The 14,400-nt window shown below is 41.2% G+C and overlaps 1 protein-coding gene across 2 annotated transcripts in view; it reads left to right on the forward strand.

Moving 5' to 3' along the window:
- The window catches only part of ASAH2 (N-acylsphingosine amidohydrolase 2), a 113,512-nt gene that overhangs the window by 14,887 nt on the left and 84,225 nt on the right, over window positions 1-14,400 (forward strand). Inside the window, exons 2-4 of one of the 2 annotated variants that reach the window (XM_001501684.5) lie at window positions 8,525-8,656; window positions 11,648-11,889; window positions 13,338-13,487. In XM_001501684.5, the coding sequence (XP_001501734.3) occupies window positions 8,525-8,656; window positions 11,648-11,889; window positions 13,338-13,487 (524 nt within the window). The remainder of the gene's footprint in view (window positions 1-8,524; window positions 8,657-11,647; window positions 11,890-13,337; window positions 13,488-14,400) is intronic. The other variant, XM_070225030.1, reaches the window with a different exon arrangement.

A 14,400-nucleotide genomic window follows, 5' to 3' on the forward strand; every position in this document is an offset into this window, starting at 1 on the left:
AGATTTTAAACCCTCTGGATGTTTCAAAAATAGCAAAAGACACTCCTTCTCCCCAAGGCTGAGTTTGTCAAACTCTAATAGAGAGATTTGTAGAACCAAGCATGAGGAATATACCAAGAAAAGAACTGTGGGGTAAGGTTTAAAATGCACCACTCCTGGGCATCCACCTTCAGCATAGTTAATATAATAACTCATTTGCATCGCGCTAGAGAGTTAGCAAAGAAGTTTTTTCATATTGTCTATGTGAATCTTTCTGTGAGATAGCTTTTTTGTTGGTCTCCATTTTTCCAGTAAGGAGAAGAAAACTTAGAGGGATTAAGGTCACTAAGAAAAAAAGCCTCAATCTTCAGATTACAAATTCCCGTCTTTCCCATACCCTCAATGTCTTTATCTTTTGCCCTTCATATTGAAGGCAGGACTGGGGTCAATATGGGGAGAGAAACTGTAGCCCCAGAGGAATTTATCTACCCCTTTCTCTGAGCAAAGCAGGACTGTCAGTATTGCTGGGGACACGAGCTTTGTGAATCCCCAGGGAAAGAGAGCTCCTCTGTCAGGCTCCATCTTCCTCCCATGCCCTGCCACTGTGGTGGGAGCTGGGACCTCCCTCATAGAATGAACTTGAGCTCCCTAATGTAGTGAAGCACATCCCTTAGTCACAGTCTCAGCCTCAACAGATGACAGGTGCAGAAGAGGTTTAATAAGAAACATTCTCTCCAGCTTGGAACAGAAGGGACTTGCCTGCTATTGCTTGCCGTTTGAGGTCAACACTGAACTGAGACAAGTGAAAAGGTGAATCTATAAATAGTCAACAGATGATGGGACTACTTTGGGGTTCAAAGGGATTTTTCGGTTCTGTGCAAAATCCATAAGGTGGTAAGGTACCACTATGGCAGCCCTGTGCACTTAAAACTAACTTTTTTCAGACCTAACGAAAAATTCATCGTGCCAGATGGCTTGTAACTTTTAACTTTAAAAACGTTTCCACAGGCAGTGTGGCATACACAGTGTCCAATGACGGGAATGCATATATTCTCCAAAGGGAGGTCCGATGCTCACTTTTGTGAGATTTACCTTGGAGAGGCTCTTAGTTGGCCATAGCAAGATCCACTTCAGGTAGCTTAAGAAGGAAGGGATTTATTAAGGGATAGAGGTGCTAAGGGACGGGGTGCTTTGGTCATGGTCATAGAATAAGGAAGCAGCTGTAGCATCCAGAAGCAGCCATCAAGCTGCCAGCTTAGTCATGCTGCCATGATCCTATCAGTAAAATGGATGGCCCATCCCCTGCCTTTTTCCCCAAGTGGCTTAGTTCGGAATCAAAGGGTCACACTAGTGCATCTGAAAGGCAGAACCTAAACTACATCTGGAGCTCTAGGCAAATGAGGGTCCAGCCTTGGCATACTGTATGGGTTTAGAAAGCGTATTGAGTGGCGCCCTCTACAATATCTGCCAACAGTGCTTTTAACCCACCTCTTTCCTGTCCCCTGGCATATTAAAGAACAAAGCTGGTTTCCCCCCGATCTGTCCTCCCATCTGTTTATCAACCATCCATCTATCGATTGCATTTTTGTGCTTTTGGTATTACTTCTTTTTTTTATCTGTTTTAGATGCATGTAAAAGATAAGGATTTTTTAAAAAGTATAATCATAGTACCATCATTACACTAACACTTTAAACGATAATCCCTTAAGATTATCAAATATCTAGTCAGTGTTCAAATTTTCCCAATTGTCTCATAATTTTTAAAAGCAATATGTTTTAAAATCATTAAAGTATGTTTGAATCAGGTTCCAGATAATGATGGTTTGGGGCTTACAACATACATTTGATTGATGTGTCTTTCCAGCCTCTTTTAACCTGTAGCTTTCTTTTCCTTCCGTCTCCTCTCCTCCCCCTCCCTTTCTCTCTACTCTCCACTCTTTCCCCTCCTCCTGTTTTCCTTCCTCTTCTCCCCCTCCTCCCCCTCCCCCTCCTCCATCTTTCCCTCCCTCTCCACTCCCAATTTATTTGTTAAAGAAGCTGAGTCATTTGTCTTACAAAGTCTCTCACAGTCTGGCTTTTGCTTTTGCCCACATTGTCCTCTAACATATTCAGTGGTCTTTTGCATTTCTTATGAACAGGCACTTAGATCTAGAGGCTGACCCAGTTCGGGTTGAACTTTTTGATAAGACACTTGAGAGGTAAGATTGTATATGTCATCCAGAGGCTCCAATAACTGGTTGTCTCTCTTTTGGCAACATGAGCAGCCAACTGTTGATGATCATTGCCTAGATGCATCATTTCATTAGGAGTTTGCAAAATATTTAGATTCTGAGTCATTCTTCCCTCATTTATTATCTGGAATATTTCCATAGTGAGAAACTATCCCTCATCAATGACCTGGCCTTCCCAAGGTAGCTTTATACAAGAGAAGCAGAGTACATTTTTGATTTCTTGATCCTCCTCTCCTTTTTTTGCTTACCAGTTTTCAGAAAAACAAATTGGTTCCCTTGCATCTGTTAAAGGTAATCAATGAGGTTTTTTTTTTTTTTAAAGTATTATTATGGCACAATGGATTAAAGCAAATTTGATTTACTTCAATCTATTGCAGTTATTTTTTTTACTGATGCACAAATTGATCCATTTTTGGCTAGTGGGAACCTCTCATTCTTTTTGACACAATTCTAATTATCTTGATGACTTCCTTGATTTCTGATATGAAAAAATGTTGTAGGTTTGGTTCATGTATTTCCTGCCCCAGAGTCACAACCAGTTATTCATTTTAGCAAGAAATAGAATTTAGAGACTACAATCTGTGTGTATATGAAATACTATATATTTTTTAAAAGTAATTTAATCTTTCATTATCCCAAGAATTAAAGAATGAAAAAGGATGTGTTCATTAGCAGGAGCATATGAAATTAGCATCAAGCCTTTTAAGACTCCTACTCTGTCAGCATAAGTAAATAATATTAAGAGAATTTTTGGTGCAATGACTATTGTTTAATGGCTTGGGAGTTGAGATTTTGGGAGAAACATTCTTTTGGCTTGATACCTCATTCAGGCTGGATAGTTTTTCCTTCTGTGATAGGATGTTAAGAGACAGAGGATATGGCTTTGTTTCATCATCTGCTAATGAGGAGTGAACACATGGACTTGCATATCCCTAGAGACTGCCATGCCAGAGCCCAGGTCAAGGTGATGTAGACAGTAAGAGTGTGGTGAAAGGCAAATGGTCTTGTCTAGGAATCTGGAGACTTGGGTTCACATCCTGGAATAACTATTCCTTAATCATGCTCACTTTTTTTTTTCTTTTTGGTGAGGAAGATTGGCCCTGAGCTAACATCTGTTGCAAATCTTCCTCTTTTTGCTTGAGGAAGACTGTCACTGAGCTAATATCTGTGCCAAACTTCCTCTATTTTGTATGTGAGAGGCTGCCACAGTATGGCCTGATGAGCAGTGTGTAGGTCCGTGCTCAGGATCTGAACCGGTGAACCCCAGGCCACCAAAGTAGAGTACACGAACTTAACTACTATACCACCAGGCCAGCCCAAATCATGCACACTTTTTTAAACATTGTTTCCTGTTTTGGATGCCATTTAATCTTTCTTTATCTGTTTCCTCGTCTGTAAAATGGGTAGAATATGTGTACACGAGTGATCATCCTGGGGTAGAGAATAGAGAAGGACACTCATTCTAATCCTAGCTAACACGATTTATTTGAGGGTCATTCAGATGGAAATAAAATATATTTGCAAGTTGAAATATTTGCAAGGATTATACTTCCCCTCACCCCAAGGTCGATTTATTATTGGCTATAGGGCCCAACTGTTTTGATGGGCACCCCAAGTCCCCTTGGCCCAGCGTCTTTCCTCCACTGGCTCTGCCACACTGCTTGGAACTCCTTGACTCTCACCCCCTTAGTGTTCAGGTATGTTCAAATGTCGTCTGGGAGAAATGATATATTATGCCATTATCATCTACTAAAACTCTGGGTAAATTGATCTTATTTGACTAGATTGTGGGTCACCCAGCAGGTCTCAGCATGAATGAGCATGGCATGGCTCCTTTTTATGGAGAGAAGGAAGGCTGGAGAGGTCTGGAAGAGAATGCAGGGGCAGTTTAGAGGTCCTCCCACTGTGAGAGAGAAGCGTGGGAGAAGGAAATCCAATGGCAGTCACTAGCGGGTATCTGCGGTTTTTACTTACCTTGATTTTATTTGGAGAACTACCCTTCCCTCGTCAGGTATGGTCTTGTTGAGATTTCTATTTAAGGATCCCCTCAAGAGAAGGGCTAAGCATATGACCTGAGTTAGGCCAGTCGGATGCTGTCTTTCAGGAATTGAATCCTAAGTGGAGCAACATAAAGACTGAAATTGTCGGAGTGCATCCATTTCAGTGGAGATGCCCTAAAGACACTGTGCAATGGCTCCTGCCACCTCCCCCAACAGAGCTGGCCTGCCTGATCTCCGGGCTTCCTGAGCTCCATCTTCAACTTCTTGTTGTCTTCTAGTAAATTTACTTCTCTCTCTTTTTCCCCTTCCTTAAGTCAGCTAGATTTGGGCTCTATTGCTTGAAACTAAGAATTCCAACATAAATGCGCGAAGGAAAAAAACTTGTTTAATACCATAATTTAACCTGTTCCCCTCTGTAGAAATAGAGAGGTAGCTAAGATACGTTACTAAGTGCTCCGTCTGAAGGCGTTTATCTCTCTAATATTTCCATTTGGGGGCTGGTGTCTCTTAAAGCTCTATGAGGAAGCGAGTGGCCCATGTCGTCGTCTTCAAAATGCTTCCTGGACAGTTTGGATTACTAAGAAAAAAGGAGGGGTTTTGTCGATTTCTTGCTCTTTTCCTCTCTTGTGGGCCATTGTTTAACTTCATGCTATTATATAGTATATATTTTCCAAGAGGAGGTATAAAACATTTTGTTTTCCCCATTACAAAAGTGTTACATGGCTATTATAGAAAATATGAGGAATCGAAAAGATGAAAACAAAACCTACCCATAATCTTACCAACAGATAATTATGTCTTAAAATTTTGCTTTACTTTCTTGCAGTCTTTATGACCGCACATATATAATGTATACTTTACAAAAATGGGATCAAAATGTTTTATAAACTTAAAATAACTTAATATTAAATAATTTTTCATGTCATTAAACTACCTTCTTCAATATAATTTTTAATGATTGCGTAGCATTCTTGCCCTGTTATATATTCGTTATTCACATTCTTAGTTCATCTAAAACGTTACATTCTCTTTATATGTGAAAATGTAAGAATTAAAATCACTTTTTGTTCTGAAATTAGTGTAAATATTGCCCATGGGACCCATAGCTCACGCTAATGTCTAGCATACATCGTCACTCCCTGTCGATGGCTGGTTGAGTGACCAGTGGTAAATAAAAAAGGTGCCTTTTATTTTGTGATCGAGGTTGTAGATATTGCATAGAACTTGTCATGCTGGGAGAGCTGTGTAAAGGCTGAAATGACCTTCAGCCCAACAGGCCTTCTGTGACTTCTACCTCAGTATCAGGCCGTCCCAGGAGAGGCTTTACATATAAGCCTTTTGTTATCAATACTCTTTAATCTCATCCTTGTACCAAGCCTACAAAGGTATGCTAATAATCACCCTAGCTCTCCTGGACATGACTGTGAAAATCTTTCCTCGGTAGGCTTCAGAAAGTGCTGAGAAGTCTTAGCCAAGTAACGTGCAAGGGGGAAGGAAACAAGGTTCTGAGCGATCATTTGCTTTATTGGAAGGCAGAAGCTCTTGTGAGCGGTCGAATCAGGTAAGAATGCCTGTGTTTTCTGGGAGAGGGAGGAGGGGATCTTGAATCATCCCATTGTCTCAGAGATCTTGATGAAACCCTGAAGCTTCACTTCATTTTCTTAGCTTTAGAAACCCACTTTGCTAAGTAATTACTTTTTACTGTCATAGTCTTGAAAAACAGGGACCTCGGTGTGGTAAACATGCGGCAAGTGACTTGCTATTGTGTCATTAGAGCCTCATCCTTGAGTTTATAGGATCATGCAGGATTAAGTGGGAGCCCTTAGGAAATGTAGAATCCTTTAAATTGTAATCATTGGCTGAGCTCTCCAAGGTGCATTTGCCTTCTGAAGGCAGACAAGGCATTTAACGTTTGAATTCAGTTTTGAATCATCAGTGAGAAATAAATAGTGCTGACTGGTTCAAAAAGAATAGTAATATATTGACAGCGATTCTGGCAACTAAACAGAACAGTGAGACACATGAGGTCCATCACTGAAATCCAAGTAACAGGTGGAAACTCAAATGTTAATTAAGTACCATTGTTGACTTGTGAAAAAGGCCGGTGGTGGTCATCAGATCAACAGAACAAAACTAACAACAACAAAAATTATTATTTTGTACCATGTCTGTTTGTTACACACGCTCCTACCATGTGGTCACATTTACGTATGCAATCTGCTTGTAGATGCTCTGGGGTTAGGAGGTCCAGCTGTCACTCATCTGCTTTGAGTTGCCTTCTTTGTGCAGAAGCTGTCTCAGCTAGTAGGAAGGCTCAGAAACCAAAGCTTTGAGAAAGAACTAGGCATACTGGGCTTGAAGTTTGAAACAGCAGCAAATGACTAGCAAACTTTTTTGGATCATCAAAGTTTCAGAGACATATCTTAGATGTGCTTCTTGACTGCTCAGGGCTGACAGCGAAAGTTGGGACTGAGTTACAGAACTAATTCATTTTGCCCTAAATATGAAGTTGTTGCTGTGGTTGGTGATAGTGGTCATCATGGTGGTGATAAATCGATGAGGAAAGCTTGTCAATAACCAGGAAATCTGGGAATATGTTCCAGTCTTTGTCCACTCTCAATTCAGTTCTCCCTCTGAACTGTTTTCTGTTAAACTGATTTAACCTCCAGTCCAAGGATTGCAAAATAAAATTACTACAAAGACCAGGTAGTAGCTTAGATGGATAAGTCCACTGGGAACGGACGTGTCAGGCTGGAGAAAGTATACCCAATCTAAATGAAGTGGTAATTACTAAGTTTTATGAAAATCTCTTGGCCCATGGGAATGCTGGCTCAGTGTTGCCATATTTTATGAAATATTTTGAAAGAAAATTTGAAGTTTCCGATTTGTTAATGTGGACTCTATATTTACAGGTAAACTTGGTAAGCTCTATCTTTTGTCAACTAAGTCAAATTGAAACAAAAAATTGTCTGGACCATCCTAAACATATCTGTTTGTTGCCAATTTACAACTCTTGTGGTTTGCATCATCTCAGCCACATATTGCCCATTTTGAGGACAAGTCTTGGGACTACTAGCTCATCTCACTGCTCAGGCTTCCTAAAGCACACATTAAGAAAATGGGCTTTTAAGTTCCTACCTGTGATTCCAATAATCCTTTAATGCTAGGCTCATATAAACTCCCTTTAATGACAGTGAGGAGCACAGTGTCTCTGCTATTTTGGAACCTAATGATAAATGCTAACATTTTGAGCACTTATTACATTCCATGGAACAAACAAATTATTACTTGCATCATCTCATTTTTATAGGAACTCTATGAGGTAGGTACAAAAATTATCATCATCATCATATCCCTGTTTACAGATGGGGAAACTGAGGCTCATTGTTGGGGAAGATTTCCCCAAGGTTATTTACAGCAAGTGGCGGAATGAGATTTGAATTCTGGACTCAGACTTTGGAATCCAACTTTGAACTATTGTATTGTATCTTCTCCTGCTACATTATATGGGTTTTTAGCTTCTATAGTCCCTCTGAGTAATGATGGATTCTCCTAAAATATCTTAAGGAATCTGTAAGGACATTTTCTGCTTTTGTAGAACCCAGGGGCGTTATCTTTATCCTCATCCTTTGATACAGGGCTTACAAAATGGGTGGGATCCTTCTGATCACTGAAGATGGAAATTTTACTAATGCCTGGCTTGAGACCAGAGATGCCGGCTCCCTTCTCCATGCCATTTTCTCCTTAGGTAGTAATTGGAAGTTAGAACATGAAGCTTAAATGCCAAAGTTATGGGTTTTACCTCCATGTGGACAAGATAATTTTTCTTAGTCCATGACCACAGAGTACAGCCCTAACCCCAGCCAGCCTTCTCAGAAGTGCAAGCAGTGTGGGTGCCTCAATCATCCTTGTTGACGGAAGTGTGCCAACTTAGACCTACGTGCAGACAGCATCATCACCATAAATGAAAGCAACAATGTTGTAGCCAAGGAATGCAAATAGAATTTGGCTTAGTTGCTAAGGTCAAATGATAGTGATGGCTTCCAGGGCGAGGACTGTGCTGAAAAGGATTTGGAAACCCCACCTAAGCTTATCAAAGAGTGTTGTAATTGATTGGTCTTGTCTGCCTTAGGCATGGGTTATGGAACTAGTGGCAAGTGTGCTCTGTACTTGCCACGTCTGGTAAGGCCTGTTCATATGAAAAAGCTAAGATGTCTTAACTTTGGGCAGCTCAAAGCCTATGAATTTTAATTTGCGATTCTGTGTTTTTTTTGCCTCTTTCATATTTCTTCTTCCATCTCTGCTTTTCCTCAGGAGAAATGGCTAAACGCAGCTTCTCCATGTTAGAGATGTTCCTGATTTTCCTCCTTGTAATGATGACTGCGGTCACGGTGGCCCTTCTCAGCCTCTTGTTTATCACCAGTGGGACCATTGAAAACAACAGAGGCAAGTGTCACGGGCCCTCTCAGATGCTATTCCTAGGTCTGCAGGAAATCTTTTGAGTATGAGGGACACCAAAGTAAGAAATAGCATCTGCTGATAACAGGACAGTTCCACGTGGACTTAAGCAGCCTGGAGTGGCCATCTAACCTTTACATTAATTGCCCTTTCTGCATGGATAGCAATTTTTATCAAGCTTACCTTTGTCCCCAAATAGCCAGTTGACAGGCATTCTGACATGTACTTGTTTGTCTTTCATTTTTCCGCTGATCTAAGCACAATTCTGGCTTCTTCAAGGCCCAGTAATGCGAGCTTTTGCCCCGAGCCTCTTCTTTTTCTCTGTCTCCTTTTTGGCATCACCTTTTCCTGGGGGCAAGAAGAGGATGAAAGACCCACTGGATGTCAATCAGTCTATGAAAGGCTTTAGAGAAGGAGGTCTTGAACTCAAATCCTTCCAAGGGCCAATCAAGTTCTATAAAGGAGGTGGAGTGGGGAGGTGGACCAGGATGGGGGTAGGTGTGATTCTGGTAAAGGGGTCCACAGCCCCTCCTCAGTGCCAGCTGTTGTCTTGATGTCACATGGACTCATATCTCCTGAGTTTTCAAGAGAAGCTATTTAGACATCTTGATTTTTTTTTTTCATGTTGGAAATGAATTTAGTTTTTGGAAACTATCTTTAAAGCCTATATTTACAGGCAATATTGGGCCCATGGGTCTTTGATGGAGCCTCTACTTCAGTGCCAGGTTATATACCTGTTTATTTTATTTTTATTTTATTTATTTTTTTTGAGGAAGATTAGCCCTGAGCTAACTACTGCCAATCCTCCTCTTTTTGCTGAGGAAGACTGACCCTGAGCTAACATCCATGCCCATCTTCCTCTACTTTATACATGGGACACCTACCACATGGCTTTTGCCAAGCAGTGCCGTTTCTGCACCTGGGAACCGAACCAGTGAAACCCAGGCCGCTGAGAAGCGCAAAGTGCGCACTTAACCTCTGTGCCACCAGGCTGGCCCCTATATACCTGTTTAAATGAGTCAACAAGATAGTGGGGATTGAATGCTTTGACTAAAGTAAAGGGAGGCTGGCCTCAGGCCAAATGGAGAAGGAGACAGCAGTTTTCACCCCAGTTTTCTCTTTTGTAGCCTTTTCTCTTTTCCAGTGTATTCTCTACCATGTTCCTATGCTTTGAATTCCCTGCAAATAAAGAGGAACAGAGATCCTCTGTGCCAGCAGTAGGCAGAGCAGAGTCTTGGACAGTTAGAAGTGAGAGAATCCATAGGACTTATTTAGTTTTAGCTTCTAAAATTAGAGAATCTGAAGGCTGAGACTCAGGGAGGTTATCAATAATTATAGTAACTATTCTCATAGTAGAAGTTGCTATTTATTGAATGGTTACTTTATGTCAAGCATTTATGGTCAGGAGTCTACATAATTTTCTCATTTAATTCTCAAAACTTCTATAAAGGCAGGTGCTAGTCTTAGCATCATTTTACAGATGTGGACACTAAGACTCTGGGATCGCGAAGAACTTGCCCTTGGCTATGTGACTAGCTTTGACTTTGGTTGGCATCACCTTCCTATGTTGGTATCAGTGAGGCAGTAGCAAAGGCACCTGCTCCCTTCCTTGCAATACTTGATGTCTTGTAGAAAGCATTGTCTTGGGGACAAGAAGACGTGGACTCTAACTCCATCTAGAATGTGGTTGAAAGAGCATCAGATTCTGAGTGGGAGGATCTGGTTTGGGCATGTGATTCATTATATGCTGTCCATGCAATCTTGGTTAAGTCACTTTTCACTTCTCAGGGTTTTAGATTTCTCATATGTAAAGCTGAGGAGACTAGACTACATGATCTCTAGGGTTTTTTGAGCTCCAGAATTCTAGGATCCGAGAAGGAGTTAGCCATTAATTTCTTGCCTAAGTACTTTCTGACCACTAGTGCATAGAGACACTGACATTTGCTGCTGTGGCCACCCCTGACTGTTGTCAAGGGTGGAAACAAGCAAACAAATAAACTGTTTATGTAAGGTGTCTAAATATGTAAATAAAACCAAAGCTAAAAGCCAGCCATTGCTCTACATTTTTAATATGCATTAATATATTTGTTGTTCAAAACAATCTTAGGAAGTAGGGTATTATTATTGTTATCTCCATTTTATAGATGAAAAAACTGGGGTGAAATAGGCAAGGTGATTTGTTCAGTTAGTAAGGGGTAAAGCCAGTTTTCAAACCCAGGCTGTTTGTTTCCGGCACCTGCCACTTAGTCTCTATGCCATTCTGCCTCCCTTGATGTTTGTGTGTGTGTGTGTGTCTATGATATATACATTAATATAGAATGTATGTGTGTACATACACATACATATATGGTGGTATAAGAATCATTCAAATAAGGTGGAACTATGTCACAAGTGTACAGTGATCTAGGTTGCATTAAGAATAAAAGTCTTTAGAAGGTTGAGGAAGACCAGAGCAGGGTAAGGACAGCTGGAGGTGGCATCCTAGAGATGAGGGGTTGAGCTGAATCTGAGTGTGATGGAAATGAACCAACTCTGAAGCGGGTAGTGGAGATTGGCTGATGGAGTGGAAAGGAGTGAGGGCTCTGGATGGAGAAAATAGAAGAAACAAATCCCCAGAGGCTGGATTTAGTAGGTTGTGTGCCAGGAACATGGCACCCGATTCATTTGCCTGAAAAAGAAGTGCAGAGTGAGTGAATGAAGGGTGACGAGTTTGACAAGGAATGCCTTGTGATGAGAAGTGGAAGGACCATTGATGGAGGCCTTGATTGTTCAGCTGAAACATCTCCAGCCCAAGAAAAATATCGTCTTCAGGATTATGATATAAAATATGTTCCTGAAATGTTTCTCACCTTATATTCTATATATATAAGAGAATATGCAATGATTTTTCCTTAGAAAGTTGAACCTATGAGTTCTAATTGATGCCAATAAATATGTGGGCTGAAATATTGTTTCTTAAATTTCTTATTCCATTTTTAGATTCAGGTTATTCAACCACCCAGAGCCCTCAGGCCACCCAGAGCCCTCAGGCCAATGAGAGCCCTCTGGCCACTCAAGACTCCACAGCCCCTCGAGGCTCAACACTGACCCAGGGCCACATGGCCACCCGGATGTCTCCAGTGACCAGCACCCTGGAGACCACTCCATTTCAGAACTTCAGTGGCTACCAAATTGGTGTTGGGCGAGCTGACTGCACAGGACAAGTGGCAGATATCACTTTGGTAGGTTAATCATGGGCTCCTCAAAGAGACTATGAAACAAGTAATTGTATTATTTTGCATCCTAAATTTATTTATGATTATTACATCATCTTCTTCCTTTTCTATTGACTTCACTGCTAACGCTAAGAATATTGTACTATAAGGAAGAGGGGAACTGTTATTCAACCACAACTCCCTTGTGAAGACAACCGGCCATTTCTTATGAAGTGTCAGGACTGGAAAACTCATACTACAGGGGTTGGGCAGGTACCGTAAATGACTGAAGCAGGCCAGTATAAGATAAATATCTAGCGAATCCTCATTTTGGAGTCAGTAGGAAGTGACAGGGACTGTGGTGCGACTAGAAACTGCATGGCTCTAGCTAATTGTTGCCATGTAAGAATGTGGACTCAGGGCTGCCCTCTCTCACAGTTTTTTTGTTTGTTTTAAGAGAAGCCAGAAAGTCTTTGGATTGAAGATCTGAGGATTTCAATCTTTCAGTTGGAAAATCTAGGCAACTCTAGTTAGTTAAAACTGGAAACCTTGTATGGACCAACACTGTGTCAGCCAAGTAAAACATGTCTATATGTGAAGTGTGGCCCACTGGCTGCCAGCATGGAACTTCTTGGCTATGATGGTGGAAATATCCATTTATATCAACACTTCCCTAGGGATACCAGAGCATGAAATTGTCTGATGGGATTTTCTCCCTCCTACCGAATAATCTTTAGACTCTGGGAATTATTCCCTGTTGTCTGTTCTGAAAAGTGACTCTGGAATGTGAGCCCTAAATGAACACTCACCTGATGGATAAAGCAAGCAGTGGAGGGAGCATTCTTAAGACCTGGGTATGGCTTTAAGGGTGGGTTTTACGACATGGTGAGAGAAAGGGGTTGGGGTAGATGTATTTCATCTGGCTTGGCTTAGGGAGGGACAATGTGGTAAAAGCCAGGGTGAGGCACCCTCAGTAAAGATTACTTCATCATAAAGAAACCATATTCTTCAGGAAAAAGAAAATCACACATCAAATAACCAAAGCGAGGGAGCCTTCAATCTTCAGGATGTTACTGGGCAATGTAGGATGGTGATAGCGAACTATTTCCTTGTGTAGTGCCTTAAACAGCCAGGAAAAAAGGTTCTGTTTCAAAGAACTGAAGAGCCCTGAAAGGTCTCCAGTGTGGTAATGGAATTCCTGAGCCAGCCCAACTCCCTCCTCCTCCATAGACCAGTGAACAGCTTCTGCTAAGCTGATCACTACTTTGCCTTTACGTTTTTCTACACAGAAGAATAAAGCCTCCCTTATGATTTGGCTTTATTCTTGAAAACACATATATTATCTTGCTTGGAGCCACAGTGTCATGTGGATTGTTTTTTGTCTCTCTTAAGTAGTCTATTCTTGTATGGTGGGGCCTGGTTTCTGGTAGCAGAGCAGTGAGACACAGTGGCTCTGATTCTGCTTTCCTCTTTAGATGGGCTACGGCAAAAGTGGTCAGTATGCTCGGGGCATCCTCACAAGGTTGTACAGTCGTGCTTTCATCATGGCGGAACCTGATGGGTCAAATCGAATGGTGTTTGTCAGCATCGACATAGGCATGGTATCCCAACGACTCAGGCTGGAGGTAAGTGATTAAAATGAGAAAGAAAGGACATGATTTAAAAGAAAAGTCTGTGGGTGAACGTGACAGCCACTAAGGCCTCCTGGTTTCTCTTCCAGTAAGTTTCTACTAACCTCAACATTATAAGCTCTTGACAATCCAGCACACAATCGTGTGAGGACAATGATCCTCATTTTCCCAAGTCATCTTGGAAAGATTCTAAGTCATCTTGGTCAAAATTTGCTTTCAATTCTGCTGATGGTGCATCATCATTATTAATATTAATGTTTTTTTGAAAGCTTATTACATTCCAGGTGACCTTCATGTACATTCTCTTAATTAGTACTCCTTGTTAAAAGTCTGAGATCACCAATCAATCACTAATCCTTCCCTCAAGTTTTTAGACAATTGAGAATAGATGCAAGGAACCAGATGAGAGTTTAAACACAACACTGAAATGAGGTTGGCCATAATTTGCTGAAGCTGGGTGTTAAGCACATGGGGATTTCATTATACTATTCTGATTATTTTTGTATGTGTTTGAAAATTTCCGTAATAAAACTTAAAAAGAGTATGTCAGCTCTGGTAATCTTTAAACTATATTGTAGAATATGGCAGGTTTTTCAATGAGTTTTCCCCAGTTTAGATCTTGTTACTATGGGAAAAGTTGAGCTTAGCAGAAAGGTGCATGGCGGGGGTGTGGGGGGGTGTGTGGAGGGGGAGAGGGTGTGGGGTGAGGAGCAGTTCCTGGGCGGCCTAAGATCTATAAGGTCCTGAGTGAGAGAAAAAGAGGGAGGAAAGAAGGGAGGGACAGAGAGAAGGAAGTGGGGAGGGTGAGAGAGAGAGAAATAGAGTGCTAGATATGGACTTCTATGTCTGTCTCTTTAAGCTAATTTCTAGGCCCTGACCCAGTAATATTTTCTGCATGGGATCAGGT

The sequence above is a fragment of the Equus caballus genome, chromosome 1 (assembly GCF_041296265.1).
Source record: "Equus caballus isolate H_3958 breed thoroughbred chromosome 1, TB-T2T, whole genome shotgun sequence".
NCBI lineage: Eukaryota > Metazoa > Chordata > Mammalia > Perissodactyla > Equidae > Equus > Equus caballus.